General features: G+C 44.6%; 1 protein-coding gene across 9 annotated transcripts in view; it reads right to left on the reverse strand.

The window, feature by feature from the left end:
* MDGA1 (MAM domain containing glycosylphosphatidylinositol anchor 1) overlaps positions 1-19,933 on the reverse strand; it is a 396,970-nt gene that overhangs the window by 211,972 nt on the left and 165,065 nt on the right. For 8 of the 9 annotated variants that reach the window (XR_008318520.1, XM_053304878.1, XM_053304893.1 and 5 more), the window contains 4 exons: positions 19,370-19,502; positions 11,278-11,547; positions 10,020-10,349; positions 6,552-6,845 (listed from right to left, as the gene is read on the reverse strand). Coding sequence is in view for 8 of the 9 variants with exons in the window: in XM_053304878.1 (XP_053160853.1) it covers positions 6,552-6,845; positions 10,020-10,349; positions 11,278-11,547; positions 19,370-19,502 (1,027 nt within the window). In the remaining variant the exon portion in view is untranslated. The remainder of the gene's footprint in view (positions 1-6,551; positions 6,846-10,019; positions 10,350-11,277; positions 11,548-19,369; positions 19,503-19,933) is intronic. The other variant, XM_053304913.1, reaches the window with a different exon arrangement.

A 19,933-nucleotide genomic window follows, 5' to 3' on the forward strand; every position in this document is an offset into this window, starting at 1 on the left:
GGCAACCCTTTCACACCTTACATGTTGCAAATCCACATTTGTTGCTGTGTGGATATCCAAGTCAAGTCAAGTCAAGTTTTATTTACGGTCCTAGACCAAACAATCCATACATGCAAAAAGCAAAACAAATTTATAAGAAACTCTATAGGTTCTCATTATACATCTTAAGAGCAATGTAACAAAATTTGGCTACGGAGTTAAAATTTAAAACATCCTTATCAGAGAGTAGAAATTTAACAAGTTGTGGATATTCAAGAGGGAGCTACAATCAGTCCCAATTCCCTGGTCTGTGCACCTGCACTATACATGTTTATGAACATATATTGGGAGGGCTCTGTCACCCATGCCTGAGTCATGTCACATTTGGATTGTTGCAATGTGCTCTATGTGGGGCTGCCCTTGAAAAGTATTCATAAATACAGATGGTGCAGATTGTGGCTACCAGATTGATCTCTGGGACTGCTTGCAGTGTACATATTACTACAGTCCTGAAGGTACTGCACTGGCTGCAAGTCGGTTTCCAGGTACAATTCAAGGTGCTGGTTATTACCTTTAAAGCCCTAAATGGCTTGGGCCCTGGGTATCTTAGGGACTATCTGCTCCCAGCTGAATCTCCCCACCTGACCAGACTGGCTGAGAGGACTCTGCTCCATGTGCTGTCACCTGCTGAGGCATGTTTGTCAAGCACGCAGGACAGGGCCTTCTCAGTTGTTGCCCCCAGGCTGTGGAGCTCGCTCTCAGCTGAGATCTGCATGGTTCCCTCTCTCCCAGCCTTTAGGAGGAAAGTAAAGACTGCCCTTTTTATTTAGACTTTTGGCCAATGAGCTGTCTCTTGCTATTTTTAATTGTTTCGCTGCCTTGCTTCTGTTTTTATTGAATTGTTTTGTTAACCACCCTGGAGCCTTAGGACAAAGGGCAGAATATAAATATAAATATATACATTTGTATCATCTGCACGTTATGCTTTTCCCAGTATATAGCTAAAATGTAATGTGTGAACCACCCTAAGACTGTTATGTGAATATTCTGTTACTATCAGTTGCCTCCCCACTGCCCCCACCCATAAATTGGGTCAAGAAATTTATTAACAGAGATCTTTGGATCTGAGTGATTATTGACTAAATATTTTCTCCAGAAAAATGATAGGAATTTGGTAGTTTAAAGCTGAGTGCCATTCTACACATTACATGGTAGCAACCCCAGGTTTGCTAATGAGGGTATACTTGACAGGAAACTGCATCAGATCTTGGCTCTCTGGGGAATGTTGCTGTGTTTTCGATTTTTAGGTATACACTTTTTAAAAGGTTCACACCTTAAAAGATTGCATGAAGTGCCCTTGAAAAAAGCCGTGAACAGTACAACTTTAGCCCATTCCTCAAAGTAATACGAAAGGAGTTTTATTTTTCCTATTTTCCAAACATATTGATGACAAATAATAGTAATCTCTAAGAGATCAGTAGTTTGTTTATTACTCTCCTCTCCCTCCCTGCACCCAGCAGTACTGCTGGCAAAGCTAATTTCAGAGCTGAAGTGCTGCTATACAAAACTATATATGGGTGGATGAAAAGAAAAAGAAGAAAAGAGAAACAGAGAAACAGGTTCTGACATCTAATCAGATCTGCCGTATTGATTTCTTGCAACTTTAGCTTTGGAACAAATCAGCAAAACAACCAAATTATCACCCAGAATTCACTTTCCCCAAAGAGAGCCAGTTCAAAAGCAAGTCACACGCGTGCACAAACACACATATACACCTATAACACACACTAATCATCAGAGCAGATTCTCAGTTGGAAAGAACAAGTGGAGGAAAAAATTGCGCTCTCATCAGAGAGCCTTCAGCAACCACACGATTCCCATTTCCGACAAGATTAGAATTCCAGAGCCAGTCACAAAGCTAATGAGCTGCTCATGCTGGAAAGCAGCAGCTCAATTAACCAGAGCACATGCACACGCCCTTTGCTAATGCCAGGCTCCCTACATGAGAGGGAAAGGCATAAATGAAGGGTTGCCCATTTTGCAAGGAGGGCATGGGGGTGACACTGTGTGTCACTGCATTCTTCAGATGAGAGAGCTCCCTTTTAAAGATCTGGAAAAGAATCCAATTGCTGTCTCTAAAGAAAGTCTCTTGGCAGAGATACTGTGGGGTTGCCATAGATTGAAGCCACCCTGATCCTGCTGTTCCCTGGATCCACCCAAATCTGCATATGAATACAGGAGAGCCTCATTATTCATGGTTCCGCATTCCCTCGGGGCGTTTCATTCACACCTGTTTTCAGTATTCACAGATATGAAAGGGTTAAAACCCATGTGCCTGCAGTTCCTGGAGGGCTGGAAGGAAGTGACCACGGAGGTCACTTCCGCCCACCACTTTGTCTCTGGGGAGCCATTTTGTGGCCCCTTTCTTTGAAAAAAAATTGACTTTAACTTTCCCCCATGATTTTTTGCAGTTGGGGGGGGGGCATTCCTGGGCACATGGTGGGGGGATTCCTGGGGGATTTCATACAGACCTCCAAAGCACACCACAGTAAGTTTTTTCATGTTATTTTGCCATTTTGGGCCATTTTTTCATGTTTTCCCTCCACTTTGGAACCTAACCCCACTTTTCCCATATCAGTAATGACTCGTTACTCGCAGTTACATTACTCGCAGCAGTAGGCAAGGAACAGAACCCCCGCAAGTAACAAGGTTCTCCTGTATAAATATGAACACCCATTTCGGTCCATTTTCTGATGTGGTAAAGTCAAATGTTTGGCAAACCCATCAGGCTTCAAACCACAACTCACCACATCCCTGATCCGATTCTAAAAAGTAGTTGAAGTATTGACATGGCTAGCTGCAGTTTGGAGGCAAACTGAAGAGGTCACACTGCACAACCCAGCCACCATCTATTGGAGACAGCTTGAGATGAGCTTAAATGAGTTATTTCAATCAGGCCTAGGAGGAGGGTGCCTCGTTTCTGTGATCTGGTACAGACAAAATGGCAGTTGCTGCAAAACATGATTTATAAGGGGGCTCTTCCAGTTTTGGTTTGGCAAAAAACAGAGATTCACACCCCACGCACGCTCCCCACAGAGTATGTAGCATGAACTCAGGATTTCTCCATGATCTCTGCTTAGCAACACACCAAGTCGACATGAAGCTGAGATCGACAAGCTGACTTCAGATACCAGATTACAGATCTCAGCTTTATGTTGAGCTGATGCATTGCCAAGCAGAGATTGCAAAAAAAATAAAAAAATAAAAATCATGAGATCACACAGCACATTCTGTGTGAGTGTGTGTGAAGTGGGGATCTTCTTTTCCCAAACTGACATTGGAGTCATCATGTGAAGAGCCCCTAACGTAGAAGCCAACCTTGGGAGAGTTCACTCCCTCCCCTTTTGATCTCAAGAGTGACTTTTCCCTCCCTTAGCAGTGATAACCATGGTTTTGTATTATATGTGCACCAGTGTAAATTATGGTTAATGCAAATGTTCCCTCATAACCATGGTCTGCAAGCCATTTCAAGCCATGATTTCAGTCTCTGGTTTAGACAAGTACTCTGGTTTGTATCGATTTATCGGTATTGTGAAACCATGACTAATACCAGGAACAGAAGGAGAGATTTCTTCAGAGATAGGAGGGAAGCACACACTCCTGATGACTAGCAACCCACGGTTTTCAGGGAGCTAGCTTCAAGTCTGCACCAGGCCAGAGCTGCATTGAGGACCTGCCCTCTCTGTTGTTCCAGCAAAGAACAGAGGTAATGTGATGGGGCAGCAGGGGGCGGGAGGGCATATGTTTGTTAGTATCCAATTGGAAACGGACTCTAGCATTTCTGAACTGAATGCCATGTTGTTTGCTCTGCAATGTTGCTGCTGGAGGGGATTTTAGGTCACAAAATTGAAGGCACCTCTTTGGTCCTGTCCAGGTTTTCAGAACAGGTTTCCTTCTTTCTGCAGTGGATAAGAGGGAGGGTGCAGGAAGAGTGACTGGTTTTTAATGAGTGATGCTGAGTGTGTTATATAAGCATGTTATTTGGTGACAGCCCAGAGATGGTGCCTGGTGGTGCAAATTAACATTCTCTCTCTTAATCCCACACCTGTCAGTTTCACATTCCCAGAGTCACCTACATTCCACAGGAAACTTGGTCCTTAAATTCTCCAGATGGGATGCTACCTTTGCAATAAGAGTTATCGCCACATGACTTCAATTCACCATTTCCATTAATAATATCGAGCAATGACTTCATCCTAGACCTGGAGAGAGTGGAAGAGCCAAATTGCTTTCATTCTGTCTCAGATATTAAAAATTCTGCCCGGTTCAGCATTGGATCACCTGCAAACAGTACATTATTCACATCTACTATCAAAAAGCTGCAACATTATGAGTGCTAGGGAAAGATCCATTCTTAACACACACACACACACACACGGACACATACACACAGAGAAAGCATATTGCTCTGCTATTTTGTACAGCTGTGACTGATCTAGGTCAGATGTGAGTTGGTTCTGGGCCAGCTAGAAGGCAAGAGAGCTGGAATCACATTGCCTTCTGACTGACCCCAGAATAACTTGGGTCATCCAAGGTCATAGGGAACAAGTGACATGTTTATAGAGTAGAGAGTAAATACCTCCCCCAGCCACGAGCAGACTGGCCATAAACTGGACTTGGCCAGAGCACAATAAACTTCTTCAGGAGTTCTTCAGGATTCTGTTTCTTAGAGAAGGTGTGAGTTGTGTGCTCTGCTACTTCAAAATAAACCGGGATGTAAAGTAAAGCCCTGAGCATTCTATTTTCAAACTGTGAAACAGTCCCAAGATTTAAATCTCCTTGGTTGTAAGTTAACAGAGCACATGGTTTGCAGTTTGTCATATTCACTGCGGCATGAGGATGGGGGTGAGAAGGGGCCAAGATAAGCGGGGTCAGCCTCACTTCCTATCTGGGTTTTCATTAACAAACCAAAACTTATGTTCTCCATATTAAAATGGAGCATGTGGAAGCTTCCACTGGGCAGCCATGGTTTTCAAGGCAAAGTGTAAGTTCCTGTAGCAGAACAAGAGTGCAGTACCACCACTAGGGCCGGATTATGATATGCTAAAGCCCTATGTCAAGCTTAAAGGGCCCCATAGCATTACAACAGGGTTGGAAGTCCTGCACTGGCATGTCACTCACCTCTACCTCGCTACATTGCTCATGGTTACTGCACCATTCATCTGCAGTGGCCAACACTGCCTGTAACCATGATGGCGGGCGTTGATCTAAATTTGGCCCTGGTCCAATAACATTTCAATATAACTTAGCAGTTATTTCTGCACAGATATATGAACTCAATATGATAAATAATTGTGTAGCCATACAGTATATTTTTGTCTTATCAGATGTCTGTTTTAGAGTCTCATTTTCTTTATTTTTCAACCAATTATATAACATTTGAAATATAGTAATCCTTTGGTATTCAGACCAAAGGGCCTCATAATGTGAGGCCCTAAGCTGTAGCCTAAACCCAGCACTGACCGCCACACCACCACCATAAGTCCCATTGCAAATAAATCCACACAAATGACTAGCCAGAAAACACTTTAACGGGCCTGTTGGCCCACCTATACTTAAGTTAGTCATTCAGGCCACACTGACGGCATGAAAGAAAAGGCAAAGGCAAGAAATGATTCCCTTGCAGTTTACACAAACTTCCCTGCCTGATGGACCGGAGGCAATTCTTACTTGCCACAAAGAACCAGGCAGGAAGAAACTTACAAGCCTAGGTATCAGCAAGGAGAAGTTAGGGAGGCTGTTCTCACGTGCAGGCAAAACCCGGCTAACAAAGCCAAGCCCAGTCTTGCCTGCATGTGAGAACCTCCAGGATGGCGCCTGATCCCAGTGGCGCTTCGGCGGCAAACCCGCCAAGCCAGCCACCCTCTTAAATGGAGTTAAGGGAGCTAGTGCTCCCTTAGCCCCATTTTTAAAAACCTGTGCCAGCCCTGGCTGCTTGCAGGAGGGGGTGGGAGACTGTAGGGCTCCCGGCCGGCATCAGAGAAATCCCCTTAATGCACCATGCACTCTAGTAGTATATTATGGGAGTTCTGGGGGATGGGGCAACCTGGCCCATGACTCTCTGCACTGCCCAAGGAGGCAGCTGTACGTTTGGATGCACGATCCCTGCGCCCAGACCAACAGTGAGGATCGCCTGCAGGGAGGTTAAGCTTTTTGAGGCTTCCTCCCCTGGCCCTTCAAGCCCTTTCTCATGGGGTTCAGGGAGAGAGAAGAGGCAGCTTCTTTCAATGCTCAGCACAGGCAATTTAGTCATCAGTGGAGCAATGCAATCCAGCCCACTATCGCGCTTCGAATATGGAGATGGTTTCAAGTTACAGTGTCTCAGCCGTACTCTTATCTTGCACATACTGTACATGTGGATTTTGTTAACCCTAACCCTCATGAAAGACAGAGAGCAACTTAAACCAGTAAGAGATGTCAGTCCTATAGTCTCCATTCTATTGTCTCCACACCCACTCAAGCACTGATGCACGCTTGCATAGCAACAAATTAAATCCTTTGGCTCTACTCACACTGTACGTTGAGCTGCACCAGAGCTTCTCGGGGTCGAATGTTGAAGCCATTGTACCTGGCTGTCTGGCATTTGTAAGTCCCACTCATTTCTCGAGTCACACCTTCCAGATGCAGCTTCCCGTCACTAGTCTCCACAGTCATGGCACCTGAAGGCATAGGAGCATCCTTATCTACTCGGGACCAGATGATGGGAGGCTTGGGTTTCCCTCGCACTTCACACTGCAGTTCTGCCCGGGAGCCTTCGCGGACACTGATGATGGACTGGCCCTTGGGCACCATGATGGTCGGAGGCACTAATAGGAAAAGATGACAAGAGAAGATGATTAATGTATTGCATTCCACCTTGGTTCCATGGCACAAGGACACACTTGGGGACATGGCTTTCTAGATGGACTGCAATAAGGTGACTTCTTGAGAATACTCAACTGCAGCCTCAGTTGGGGCTGCATATACTCAGGTTTTTTTAAAATCAAAATTATTTGTCAAGAGTCACTGGGCTCTGAATTAAGAGAAGCTTAATTCTGTAGCCTGAATTATGAATATCAAGCAAATGCACATACAGTATAGTCACTAATTTTGAACAGATTATTTGGCTTCAGCCAGTTACGAGGCAGGGGAAAGGAGGTAGGCTTTTCTCACCCGCTAGTCAAAGTCCTGCTCAGTCTCCCTCTATTTTCACAGAGCTGGATGAGCACTGTCCCTAAGTTGACAAGTGTGCCTTTGACACACGGGCTAGAAGCTTCCTTATTTTTAAACTGAAAGGCTGGGATGCTGAGATCTCCATCCTGTGCCAAAATTCACCCTTGCATCATGGCATTGCCTTTTTCCAGGCCCTCTGTCTTCACACACTTTCACATCCAGAAGGATTATTCACATCCAGAAGGATTCTTCCTCCTTAGATGAAAGTTACATTTCTAAAGAAATTCTGACCAGCATTGCACAGTAATGGCTCAGCATGACCCACATATATAAGAAGGGCAAGAGAAAGTGTGATGATTTAACACAAAAAAGAGTACATAGCTGCCTTAAGAGGATATTTAGGCTGCTCCTAGCCATTGGCATCTCCAGCAGCTCCCTCACAAGGCAATGAGGAGGTGAATTTTCAATTTGCAGGTCTCCTGTGGACTGTGGAATCTCATCAGATCCTCCCCTCTGTAGTGTGAAAAGAGAGCCTGCACCCACACTGATCAGCATTGCCAGCAGACGGTCACCTAGCAAGAGGCAATTTTCTCCATGGGAAAAAATGTGTAAATTGTATTCGAGGAGTTTTTAATTAAAGCCATCTCTCCAAGGCCTCCCACTGAGGATGGCCATCTTGGTGAGTTGTGGCCTCACTTGTTGGATGAGAGCAAAGAGCCAGAGAATGCAGAGAATGCTATTTCCCTTCTTGCTGGTTTGTATCCTGTGTTGAGATTCAGCTTTGAAGCACTGAAACCAAATCATTTGCCCTGCACCCTAGCCCCACTAAGAGGCAGCTGTTCCCCACACTTACCTCTCTGCCAAATGGTCCATTCACAGCATTGGGGAGAGCCTTAAAAGGAAATGAAGTTACAGGAAGCTCCAGTGATGCTTTGGAAACTGTGCAGGAAGGCACGTGAGTATACTGGGAAATATAGTTCCTTGCAGGGGCGGAGTCACCATTGGGCGAACGGGTTCAAAGAACCCCGGCCGCCAATGGAAAAGGCCTCCAAAGCCCCGTGGCTCAGGCTCCAGAGGAGCCCAGAGCGAACTCCCCCCTCCCATGCCCGAGCCGCTGAGAGCCCGGGCCAACTATCTGCTAGTTATTTCAGGCAGCACAGACTGCCCGATAGAACGTTTTCCCCTTCCTCTCCCTCTCTGGAGGGAGAAAAAGGGAAAAACGTCCTATCAGGCAGCCGACGCCCAGGCATGGGAGGGGGGAGTTCGCTCTGGGCTCCTCCAGAGCCCGAGCCACACCTCCTGGTGCATGATGTCACGCTCATGGGCGAACGCAGAGGGGGCCGCTGAGTGGGGCTGGATGCAGGCCACTGCTCAGCTGGCTCCGCGTCTGGTTCCTTGTGCAGTCAGGGATGAGGTGCAAATTATTTGACTCTTAACACTTCAAAGGTGAATCTTTGCACAGGCCTAATGGTTTCATATTGTGGCCCACTGACCATAAGAGAAAAGGTCCACATTTTCACACAAACGGTAGACATCTCTTAAGGACACAAACATTTAAGATAGTGTCCTACCATATTACATTTCTCTCTGGGAGTGAGAATGAAAATAACCTCATTTGGAAATCCTGTCTTGAGAGTGCAGCTATAATCCCCTATAATTTCTAGGAAGCCCAGCTAATGACGTTCGTAGCAAGTATATTTCTGTTATTTATTTATTGTTATTTCTCTGTGGAAACCACCCTGAGCCATTTTTTTGAAGGGTGGTATAGAAATTGAATGAATGAATGAATTTCAAATCCTCTATTCTCCAACTGTATGCCTGTCTTGGCCAAAATGTCCCCAAGCCTTATAGGTTTACCCCCATGGAAGAATGTTAGCATTCTCTTCCTTCACAGCAGTCTGTCTGTCTGTTCCTCAGCCATAATGGACCCCTTCTTCCTTACGTTGTTCTGTGTGCAAATAATTTTTGACATGGGGAAGCATTTAAATATGTCCTTCCTCATCCCTAGTAGGATGTGGAACAATCTCAAGAGGATTTTATCACATACTTTTTCCCAACATGTAGATCAAACAATTTTTCCTCCTGTTGTAGGCCATCCTACACCGAAAAGGATTTAAATAGAGCACTTTCAACCTCAGTTGCCTCTGGTTCTTATTGCTAGCTTTAAAAAGCCATCGTTGTTTCACCCAGGAATAGGAACCATCTGCTAGTTTTGGACATAAACATAAGGAAAGCCTTCTGCACATTTGTTTTCATCAAATTTGGCATGGGGAGGAAGAAGCTATTAAGTCTCTGCCAATCGCAGTGAGTTGTACCCTTCCATTCTAGCCCCTCTGATTGGTGGGGTGGGGACAACTATTAGCATGTGATTAAAGTTAATCTACCAGTTTGAGGTATTAAAAGCTTGCAGTCCTGGTACATAAGACTGTGGTTTTGAAACTGCCTCCAAACGAATATGAATACAAATAAGATGAATATTTATATACCGATATTCAACAAAAAGTTCCCAAATCGGTTTATAAAAAGATAAATAAAATTGCTCCCTGCCCCAAAGGACTCACAATCTAAAAAAGAAAAATAAGATAGACATCAGCAACAGCCACCAGAGGGATGCTGTGCTGGGGATGGATAGGGCTGGTTGCTCTCCCCCTGCTAAATAAAGATAATAATCACTTTTAAAAGGTGCCTCTTTGCTCACTTAGCAAGGGATTAATTAGCCAACATTTGGCTGAGGGTATGAGTTTCTTTCAGTCAACTCTAATGTGCATTTCTGCCATCAGTTAAGCCCCTTGATAGTTCAAGGAGAAAGCTTACAGAAGAGAACTCACCTGTTTCTGAAGAAATGTTCACCTCAACACTGAGGTCAGGGATGGGTGCCCCTTGGAAAGAAGCCACACACAGGTAGGTTCCATAGTCAGTGAAGCGAAGGTCAATTATCTCCAGGCTGCTGGTCACTGGTGGGAGTTCAGGGTCATTCTTGATGACAACAAGCCGATCTGAGACCTTGGCCAGCTTCCCATTCTTGTACCAGAAGTAGGAAACCTTCTCTTGGGGGACAGCATCCACATGGCATGACAGCTTCAAGTCCTGACCCAGCTGGATGGTCTCACTCTCTTTGATCACATCAGGAGTAATTTGGAATGTAGCATTTCTCATGGCTGGAAAGGACGCAAGCCAGTTAAAGAAAGCATGTAACCATGCTACATTGTTAACTCTAACTAACATGGAATAGGACTGTGGAATGACCAACTTGAGGCTCTACAGCTGTTGTTGGACTATAATTCTATTCATCTCCAGCAACAATGTCCAACAGCCAGGGATTATGCAACAACAGTGGGATGGCTTCAGGCTGGTCAACCCTGGAAGAGGGCAAGAAGAACAAACTGCTTTGACAGAGGTGACTGTGAGGAGATCAGGATTAGAATAAGAGAGACAGAAGAGATGCAGTAATAGCTTAAGGAATATGGATTAGGTTATATATTAGGTACTAACTTGACATAGCAGGTGCATTTGCTGGAAACAGGAAGAGGACATGTTCCTTCTATGAATTGAGCTTAAATGGTCACTTCAGGCAAGAGATGTAAATGCAAATACTGCAAATACTGCTGCCCTGTCCCATCCCCGCATTGACAACACCACCCCACCTCACTGCTGTTGCCTCTCCTCTCTCCTCCCATCTACCTCTCCCTCTTCCCTGCTTGCCCACGGTTTGCTCTCTGGGGTTGGGGTGGAGAGCAGGGAGCAGCACATGGAGTTGGAGGGTGGAGGCTAGGGGAAGTGTGGGAAGGAAAGAACAGCGAGCTGCAAGATCCACTTAAAAGCATAAAGAGAGGGAGCTTGATGGCTCTCTCTAGTGAGTGAGCTTCACAACTGCTGTACCATCATTAGGAAGCCCTGTCTCTGGTACCCACCAGCTGCACCTGAGTTAATGGTGGGCCAGAGAGCAGGACACAATGTGCCAGTCTTAGAGCTCAGGTAGGTTCATACAGGTGCAAGTAGACCTCAAGTATAACATTCATTTCAATATTAAAGTGCTTAACAAAATGCCCTAAGTTCATCCTCTAGTAGGTTCTCGGAAAGACGTACATCGCACCAAGAGGTTCACAGTCTTCTTGGCTGGATTCCCCACATTGTTGATAGCCGTACAATTGTAGTACCCTGAATCTTCCACATGGATGCCCCAGATGGTGAGGTTGCCCCCTTGAATAAGGCTATTAAGGGGCATGGGGCTGGGTGAGTGGGACCAGACCACCTGGGGCAAAGGGTCTCCACCGGTCAAAGAACACTGTATGGTGACATTATCCCCGGGGTTTACCACCAAAGTCTCATTCACAGACAACTTTAGGGCTGGTGGAGCTGGAAGAGAGAAAAAGAGAGAGAGAGAGAGGATAAAGGTCAGTTTCCAGGAAGTATGAACCAGCTTGGCTTTCTTTATGTACAAAGGAACACTTGATGCTGTGGATGAATTTGTAGGGGAAAGTGAGGCGATGGTTAGGAGGCGCTTTGGGTAGTATAAATCATATTTGTGACTCTAAGGCGGTATTTTCCAAATGTTTAACACTAAGAGCACAACTTGTTGGATGAAAATTGGAGATTCATATCACTGACTTACACTTACCACAGTGTAAGGAGAGTGTTGCCAGACCCACGGGTGCCACTGCAAGGCTTTAAGACATACAGCAATGCTGCTGCATAATATAGGTAGTTCTGCACAGTATCAGGCAGTACTGATACTGCTGACACTTGTGCGATCACAAGTCACGTGCAACTCCTATTACTCCCAATGGAAGCAGCACACAATGGGTGATCGCACAAAAGCCAGCAGTATCGATCCTGCACTCTTGTGCAGCAGAATGTATTAGGGCCCTGCAGTGGCACATGTTATGCTGCAGGGAATGTAAGCCATTGCTACACGATAAAAATATGCATTTATTTTATACTTTCACTCTTTTATACACGATCTTTCTCGTCACCAATCCAAGGTGGCTTGGATTGCCACAGAAATATACAATAAAAACATATAATCTGCCCTGAGCCATTTTTGGAAGGGCGGCATAGAAATCGAATTAAATAAACAAACAAACAAATAAATAATCATAAAAACCAATACTGGGGGGGGGGGTGTCAAAACAAAACCAAAGCAAATATTGTTGATAGCCGTGCAATTGTAGTACCCTGAATCTTCCACATGGATGATTCAATTAGGAACTACAACAGAAGGGAAAAAAACCTATCAGTTCACTTCAAATATTCTACAACAGCCTCTCCTGAACAGCAGCTGCCTCCTGTCTTGTATATCCAAGCCACCCAGAAATGCCAACCCTCCCCCATCCAAAAAAAACCCCAACCACCACCAAACATGACTTAACTTGATGCTTGAAGAAATACAATATAGGAGCCAAGCTGGTCTCTCTCAGAAGAGCATTTCGCAATGTTGGCACAACCATGTTGTGTGTGTGTGTATTTTGGACCAACTCTCAGAATAATGGGAAGGCATTATTCCTGAAACTGTGGGACAGTCCACTTAATATTGTTTCCCAAAATCCTGACCTCCCTTTGTCTCGGTTGGTAGGGCTCAAAGATGGAACCCTGCTTTCTGGGCAATGGTGCCCCATTAGCACCAGCAGTTTCGCCCTGTTTCATTGCTGGATGTGCTTCTTTGTAGAGTTCCATGTACATGTCACCAGCAGTAGCACAGTGTTAAGACTACTGCTGGATCTTCCAGCAGTAGTTCATTGCTGCTTCCCCAGGGATGTTTGATAGAGACAGTGCCAATGGTCTGCCTGCAGAGTACAGCCAATTCTATTCTTCTGAGCAGACAGTGAGTGAAGACTGACATGACATAGAAAGATGACTCACAGAGGGTTCCTCTGCTGTGGAAGGAGCACGGCTTCACAATTAAACTGACAGACAACATGCATACTAGTGGATCAAACACTGGCTCAGCCATCATTCCTGCCCCTCCCTCCATGTTTCAATGGGCTCCATGTCCTGGACTCACCTGCCTGCCTGCTACTGCTGCTGTCATCTCCTCTTCCTGCCCCAGCTGGGGGAAATTAACAACGCACCTCACACCATAGAAAGAAATGATCCTCTTCCTTTTTCCATGACTATCTGAGCTGGGAAGAGGATGCATCCCTTCCTCTGTTCCTCCCTTCCTTTGGAGTCTTGTGCAAAATGAGAAGACCACCATGCCCTCTGAATACCTCTGGTCTGCTCCATGGCATGGGGAGTGAGGGGGCTAGCAGAGCAGGTGACCTTCAGATTTCTGCAGCTGTGGAGCACTTTGTTAACTTTCCCCAGCCAGATGAGTTGGCAGCAGTGATAGCAGACGACCATGTCCAGGACAGGCAGCTCACCTGAAGATTGGGAGGAGGTGCAAGACCAGTGTTCAGTTTGCTGGTATGCACACCTGACAGCTCACTTGTGAAGCTTGGAGGAAGCCACCTCTTCTTACATTATGTCAGTCTTCACTCTTCATTGGTCAGAGCACCCTCCTTAAAGGCAGAGTCCTCCATCTTCTCTTGCTTATTGCAAGGCTATATGCCACTGCTTTACTTCTCAGCCTGGGGAGAAAGCAGAGAGAAACAACAGTAGCATACTCCCCACTGAAATGGCAGTGCAAGCCCAATACTAAGGGGAAGCACCTTTATACTGAATTTACATCTGAATGATTTCAAACATCTATCCCTTTTTGAAAAGGCAGAGGCACACACACTCTAACGTTTGTACAGAAAAGCAACCAACATTGGGTGGAGGGTTCTGAAGGTGGTTTAGGGCTGGATTCTGCTCTGATCAGACCAGTCTGCTCATTCATAGTCACTGGGATGGTGATAATCTTGTACAAATCCCTACACCTCACTTCATTTCACCAGGGAGATCTGTCGTGTCAAAAGCTCTTTCCTTGCAGAATTAACTCTAAATACTAGCTCAGGCTCTAGCCATGAAAGAGCAGAACTCCTTCAACTTTTTAGTGTCCTTTCCCCCCACTAACAATTGGTGTTAACCATTCTGGCCCATTTCCTTGACCTCTGTACAGATCAAGTACCCAGCTCTAACCTCATTCACAAATCCTTGAGCCTTCCCCTTTATGTAAGGAGTCATATTATGAACAGGCAACTCCTCCACTTTAAGATGCTTAACCTCAACCCTTCTGATTAATTCCTTTCTCTCCCACATCCCCAGACACAGATACAAAAGGTTTCTCTCTGTGTTCTCTGTTTAATCTCTCAAAGGCCCTTTAAAGCCCCTTGTCAGTGCCATCAGAGAATCCAAACAGCTCAGAAAGCTACAGTCAGTGGCACAAAGGCTGAGAGCATGTTTTAAGTAACAGCCATAATAATGCAAAATAAGGTATTGTTACATATTCATAAAGCTTGATTTAACGACATCATTATTTCTGCCTTCTCCTCTCCTTGGACCATGTATTAATGAGCTGTGCAAGGTTTGCCTTGAATTTCTGAGTTACAGCTCATGCAAACAAAAAGTGGGAGGGCTGTCCTCTCCATAGAGGTGTTGGATTTTAGCAGCACATGTACTGTATATCACAGCCATTCTGGATTTTTAGCACTTCCAAGTTGACGGTCCTGAGTGGGTCTTTGAGCAACCAGTGTTCACCATACACTGGCCAAGGGTGCAGGCCCTTTCAGACAACTCCCAGCTCTTTCCCAGTAACTTATACTCAAGATCAAACTATACACATGCCTAAAGGTGCTTGCTCATCACCAGAAGTGTCGTTTCTTCACTAAAAACAGTCAGAACGGACCAACTGTGATTGGGAATGTGGAGAAAGGAAAGATAATTTGTTCCTCTCACACCACTTACCTGCAAAATTGCCTCTCCCAAAACAGCTATTTTGTGCACATAGTCATTTGTTCGGGGGTGGGGAGATTTTTGGTGGGGAAAGAGTTAATCTCTTCCTCCCCACAGTTCCAATCAGAACCACCAGCCCCCTTGGCCATTTTTAGTGAAAAAAGAGGTACTTCCAGAGGTAAGACTGCCTCTTAAAAGCACATAAAGGTACATGCCTAGTTTGTCCCCACAGGTGAACGATTTCCTTCATGTCCTCAGGGCCACCATGCTAAGACCAGATAGGACCATGGGCAACCTAAATGTAGGCCTGGAGTGTGTGGAGAAAATGCAGCAGAAGATTGTAGATACCACTTTCTTGACCAGGCTCCCAGTATTTATACCAGGTATGGCCAATCTAGAAACTTCATACTGCTTGCCAGTTTCAAGGGAAATGTTGCACATGACCCTATTCCTTTCTGCACCTGAAGAATTGAATGCATTTTTATTCTGGTCTTCCCCCAAGGTGCTCAGGGTGGTGTACATGATTCTCTCCCCACAAACAGTTTTCCTCACAACAACCTTGTGAGGCAGATATGGCTGAAAGATGGTGACTGCTCAAGGTCACCCATAGAGTTTCATGGCTGAGCACGGAATTGAATCTGTGTTTCCCCAGTCCTAGTCCATCTTTTTATGCCACACGATCCTCCAAAAGGCTTTAAGGCTTAGACACACATAATCTCAGCACTTTTGAGCAAGATTAAAGGGCTGCGGTAGATAACATGAATCAACAACATGATGATGCAGCTCAAAAGCCCAATGTCTTGTTATACAACATCAATATGAGTATTATTTCAAAGATCCAAGAAGTTGTGGCACCACTCTACACACTTCTGGTAAGGCCTAAAATCAAGTTCTTTTCTTCTTCTTCTCAGAATGCTCCCCATTACATTTTAGTAGTTTATTAGAGAGTACAAAGTATAAACTCTCTTCACTGACAGAGATACCCCTCTGTCATACAATGACAGAGACACCCCTAAACCAGCACCACATTGTTCAATAGTATGTAGAAGAACCTGAAATATTTTAAGGAGAGCTTCAATTATACAAAAGGGTACATAATTCTAGGAGAACACACTGAAGGAACTGGATCGGTTTCTCCCAGTGAAAATATGGTGATGATTATGGGTGTCTTTCACAAACATTGATCACCTCTGGAGTTATGAATAGTTTTTGGTATGTGTGGTGTACAATATTGCATATATGAAGTCACAGCTGTCACTTTTAATGATATAGGTGCTGAAGCTGTTTGTGTCATATGTATTTGTTAATTTGTTTTATCTGATGGAAACTGATTATTTATTGTAACGATCACATTCTATACTATTGGCCATATTTTTCTAAAGTTCCATTTTTTAAAAAGATGAAGTCACATCTGAAAGTTGATCTCCATCAATGCACTAGAACAGTGGTTCCCAACCAGGGTTCCTCCAGATGTTGCTGGACTACAACTCCCATCATCCCCAACTACAATTTATTGTGGTTGGGGATGCTGGGAGTTGTCGTTCATTAACACCTGGAGGAACCCTGGTTGGGAAACACTGCACTCTAAGATAATGCACCTCTAAAAGATGGCTCATAGGCTCCTCTTTCAATGGTGCAAAGCCTTTTATGGACTGGAAACAGTCTTTAAGATGCCACTTTGAATTCAAACTGAGCATCACACATACCAAAACCATCTGTCTCTTTGCAGGGACACATTTGCACATTTGAAACAGCCCTGGAACGAATATACTGACATCCTCCCCCATTTTTTTAGACTAGGGGGTACACTTACTCATTCTGTCCATCATGACATGAGTAGCCCAAGAAATGTCATCGCAAACTGGGCCTTTTGCCTTCCCACACTTGTGATAGTTCAGGATGCTGGGTGCCAAGGAGATTACACTTACTGCTCATTGAATTTTGTTGTTGTTCTCTGATATCCCACCTTCAGCAGCTTCCTACTTTTGGGCTATAGGTGGTCTCCCATATGGAACGGGAAACCATTTCGGGCTCCAGTGTGAAAGCCATGGGCTTTTGCCCTTGGAGAAACTCACAAAAATATTTCCTTGACATAATGGGCTTCGCTACAAACAAAAAAAGTCACTAAAGGTCTGGTTTAGACAACAATTCAAAATTATTCTTTTTATTTTATGTCAGCCTCTCAGCTGTAATAGCTAGAATCCTGCTGAGCAGCAACATTTGATTTTATTTTGCTTGGTAATGTCAGAAAATGTGACCTGATGGGACCAGCCGTGCCTTGGGGCAGCTTCTTTATATGTATAACTAGGAGGAAAGAAACTGTAAAACTGCCACCTGCACCTTGTAAAAGTGCCAGCAGCACCTCTCCAGGCAACGGAGCTCTGGCTAGACAGCACAAAATCCAAGCTCAGCTTAGGGGCCCTTTACCCTTCACATCCTTCTCCCTTAGCCAGCGGATGGAGGCTAACAATATGCAGCCATTGCTATGCAGGAGATGAATCTCATTTATTTGTAACCTGTGGCGATTCCTTTTGTTCTCAGCTCAGAAAACTTGCTGGTGAAGTCTGCTGTGGAAAGGGGGGGACCAATAAAAACAAAGAGTCGCTTTCAATTCCCTTTGAAGTCCAATTTGCTGCAGTACAACTGCAGGAGAATTCGTTGGCTGTGCTGCTTAACTTCCTTGAAATCAAGGGGGAAAGAGCATCCTTGACTCCCTCTCCGCTGTATCCAAACATGCAGTTTGCTGGTCCAGCAACAGTGCTGTGGCTGACCTTTCAGACCTCATAATTGTGCAGACATTAATAACAGAATACTAAGAAGAACAGGGTGCAGATGCAAAATCACTTGACAGAGGTCAGCTATCCTTAACAGGAACCCGTTTGCAATAATAAGCAGGGTAGTTAACAAGGAGTTAAGGGTGATTCCCGCCCCCCTGCCCCCCCCCCGCCTTAATGCAAGGTTAGGGGTGATTTGTGATTCTAATAGTTTTGTGACCATAGATACAAAATAAGGGGAAGGTAGTTATTCCAAATAAATGTAAGTGAAGCAACAAGGGTATCTGTCTGCGTGTGTCTGTGGGCATGCACGCACGCGCGCACACACACACACACACAATTGGAAGATAGCCTTACCTGCCATCTAGCCTCAAGGGCTATGGAACACATGGTCCTGAGTACAGTGGCACTACCACTTCCCATATTTTGGACAACATGCTTTTAAAACACATGGGCATTGGTCATTTTGGCTCTTATGCTACAGCACCACCTTGTAAACTCATGTTCAGTTTGTTATCCAGTATGGCTCCTAACGTCTTCCCAGTTATGTCTATAATTTATTCCCTAAAGATCACAGCTCACCAGCAGGGCGCACACTACTTATTTGCCTTTCGGGGGGAAATAATGTATCCCATTGTTCTCCATCATAGATTCAAGGCAGCTAACATCATGTCTTAATACAAATAGAAATGCAATTAAAATTACTAAAACTGAGCATAAAAAAATTAGAAGAGAACAACACACACAACAGAAAAAAAGATCACAAAAGATGAGAGAAGGCCTACTAGAATAACTAGGTTTTTGTGAGTTGGCAAAACATTAACAGAGAAGGAGTTCGCTGACTCTCCCGGGGAAGTGAATTCCATAGAGTGAGAGCCACCACTGAGAAAGCCCTCTCCCATGCAGTTGCCAAATTCACATCAGAAAGAGGTGCTGAACACAGGTAGACTTCTCTACAAATTCTTATGAGCCAAGCAGATTTGTAGGGTGGAAGGCAGTCCTTCAGGTATTCTAGTTCTAGACATTTGTATATAATCTTCAAGCTCAGTATTGTCTATAATGATTGGCAGCAGCTCTCCAGGGTTTCAAGCAGGAGAGACTGCCCTACCTGGAGATGCCAGGAATTGAAACTGGGACCTTCTGTATGCAAAGCATACAGAAAGCTCTACCACTGAGCTACAGCCTCATCCCATATGGGAGATATCTTACAGCAGAAGTACTTAAATGCAGTCACCCATCCAAATGCAAACCAAGGTTAACCCTGCTTAACAAACGGGACAATTCATGCTCTCTACCCCAAGACTGGCTCTCCACCCCGCCCCCAAAACAACAATTAGTAACCAACAACAGTTAGTTTGGATGGTACTTTCTGACCGGTCCCATTCCCAAATGATTAGGGATGAGAATGCACTATGAGCAAGATCTTGCTCATATATTCCTCCTGCTCCTACAGCCCTCCTCACACCCCTGCCAGGTTTACCTCCCAGTGGGGAGAACCCTTAACAGAGCTTCTCTGCTGCTCTTAAGGTATGGGATTCCTATGGCGAAGGACATTAACTAAAAATATTACCTGTTGGAGTTTTCTGACTCACCTGTTGTGTTGGTAAGCTCGAAGGTGATTGACTTGTCAGGAATGCCACAAACATTTCTAACAGACACTTGACATGTGTAACTGGCATAGTCTTGAGGCCTCAGGTTTTTCAGCTTCAGAACTTTGGTTTCTCCCTGGAGGATGTGGAAGGAAACAAGATGAGAGAGGTAGAATTAACTTCTTGAGGCTACAAATCTTTGAAAGATGCTGAGATTTCTTTATTCAAAGAGCACCTGTGATCATGTGGAAGAAGTATTATGTGATCCAAGTATAGTACATATCAGTAACACAGAAATACAACAATTCTGGTGATTATGCTGCATCAAAAAAACACTACTGCGAATATGGGAATTGCTGCAATCCCATATACTACTGGTGTATGCATACACCTAATTCACATGGTATTTTTTGTGGATAACTACATGACTGCAAGAAATTTGGCAATACTGCTGCACATTGGAAATAGCAATAGCACTTACATTTATATACTGCTCTATAGCCAGAGCTCTCTAAGCGGTTTACAATGATTTTAGCATATTGCCCCCAACATTCTGGGTACTCATTT

The sequence above is a fragment of the Hemicordylus capensis genome, chromosome 1 (assembly GCF_027244095.1).
Source record: "Hemicordylus capensis ecotype Gifberg chromosome 1, rHemCap1.1.pri, whole genome shotgun sequence".
NCBI classification, from domain to species: domain Eukaryota; kingdom Metazoa; phylum Chordata; class Lepidosauria; order Squamata; family Cordylidae; genus Hemicordylus; species Hemicordylus capensis.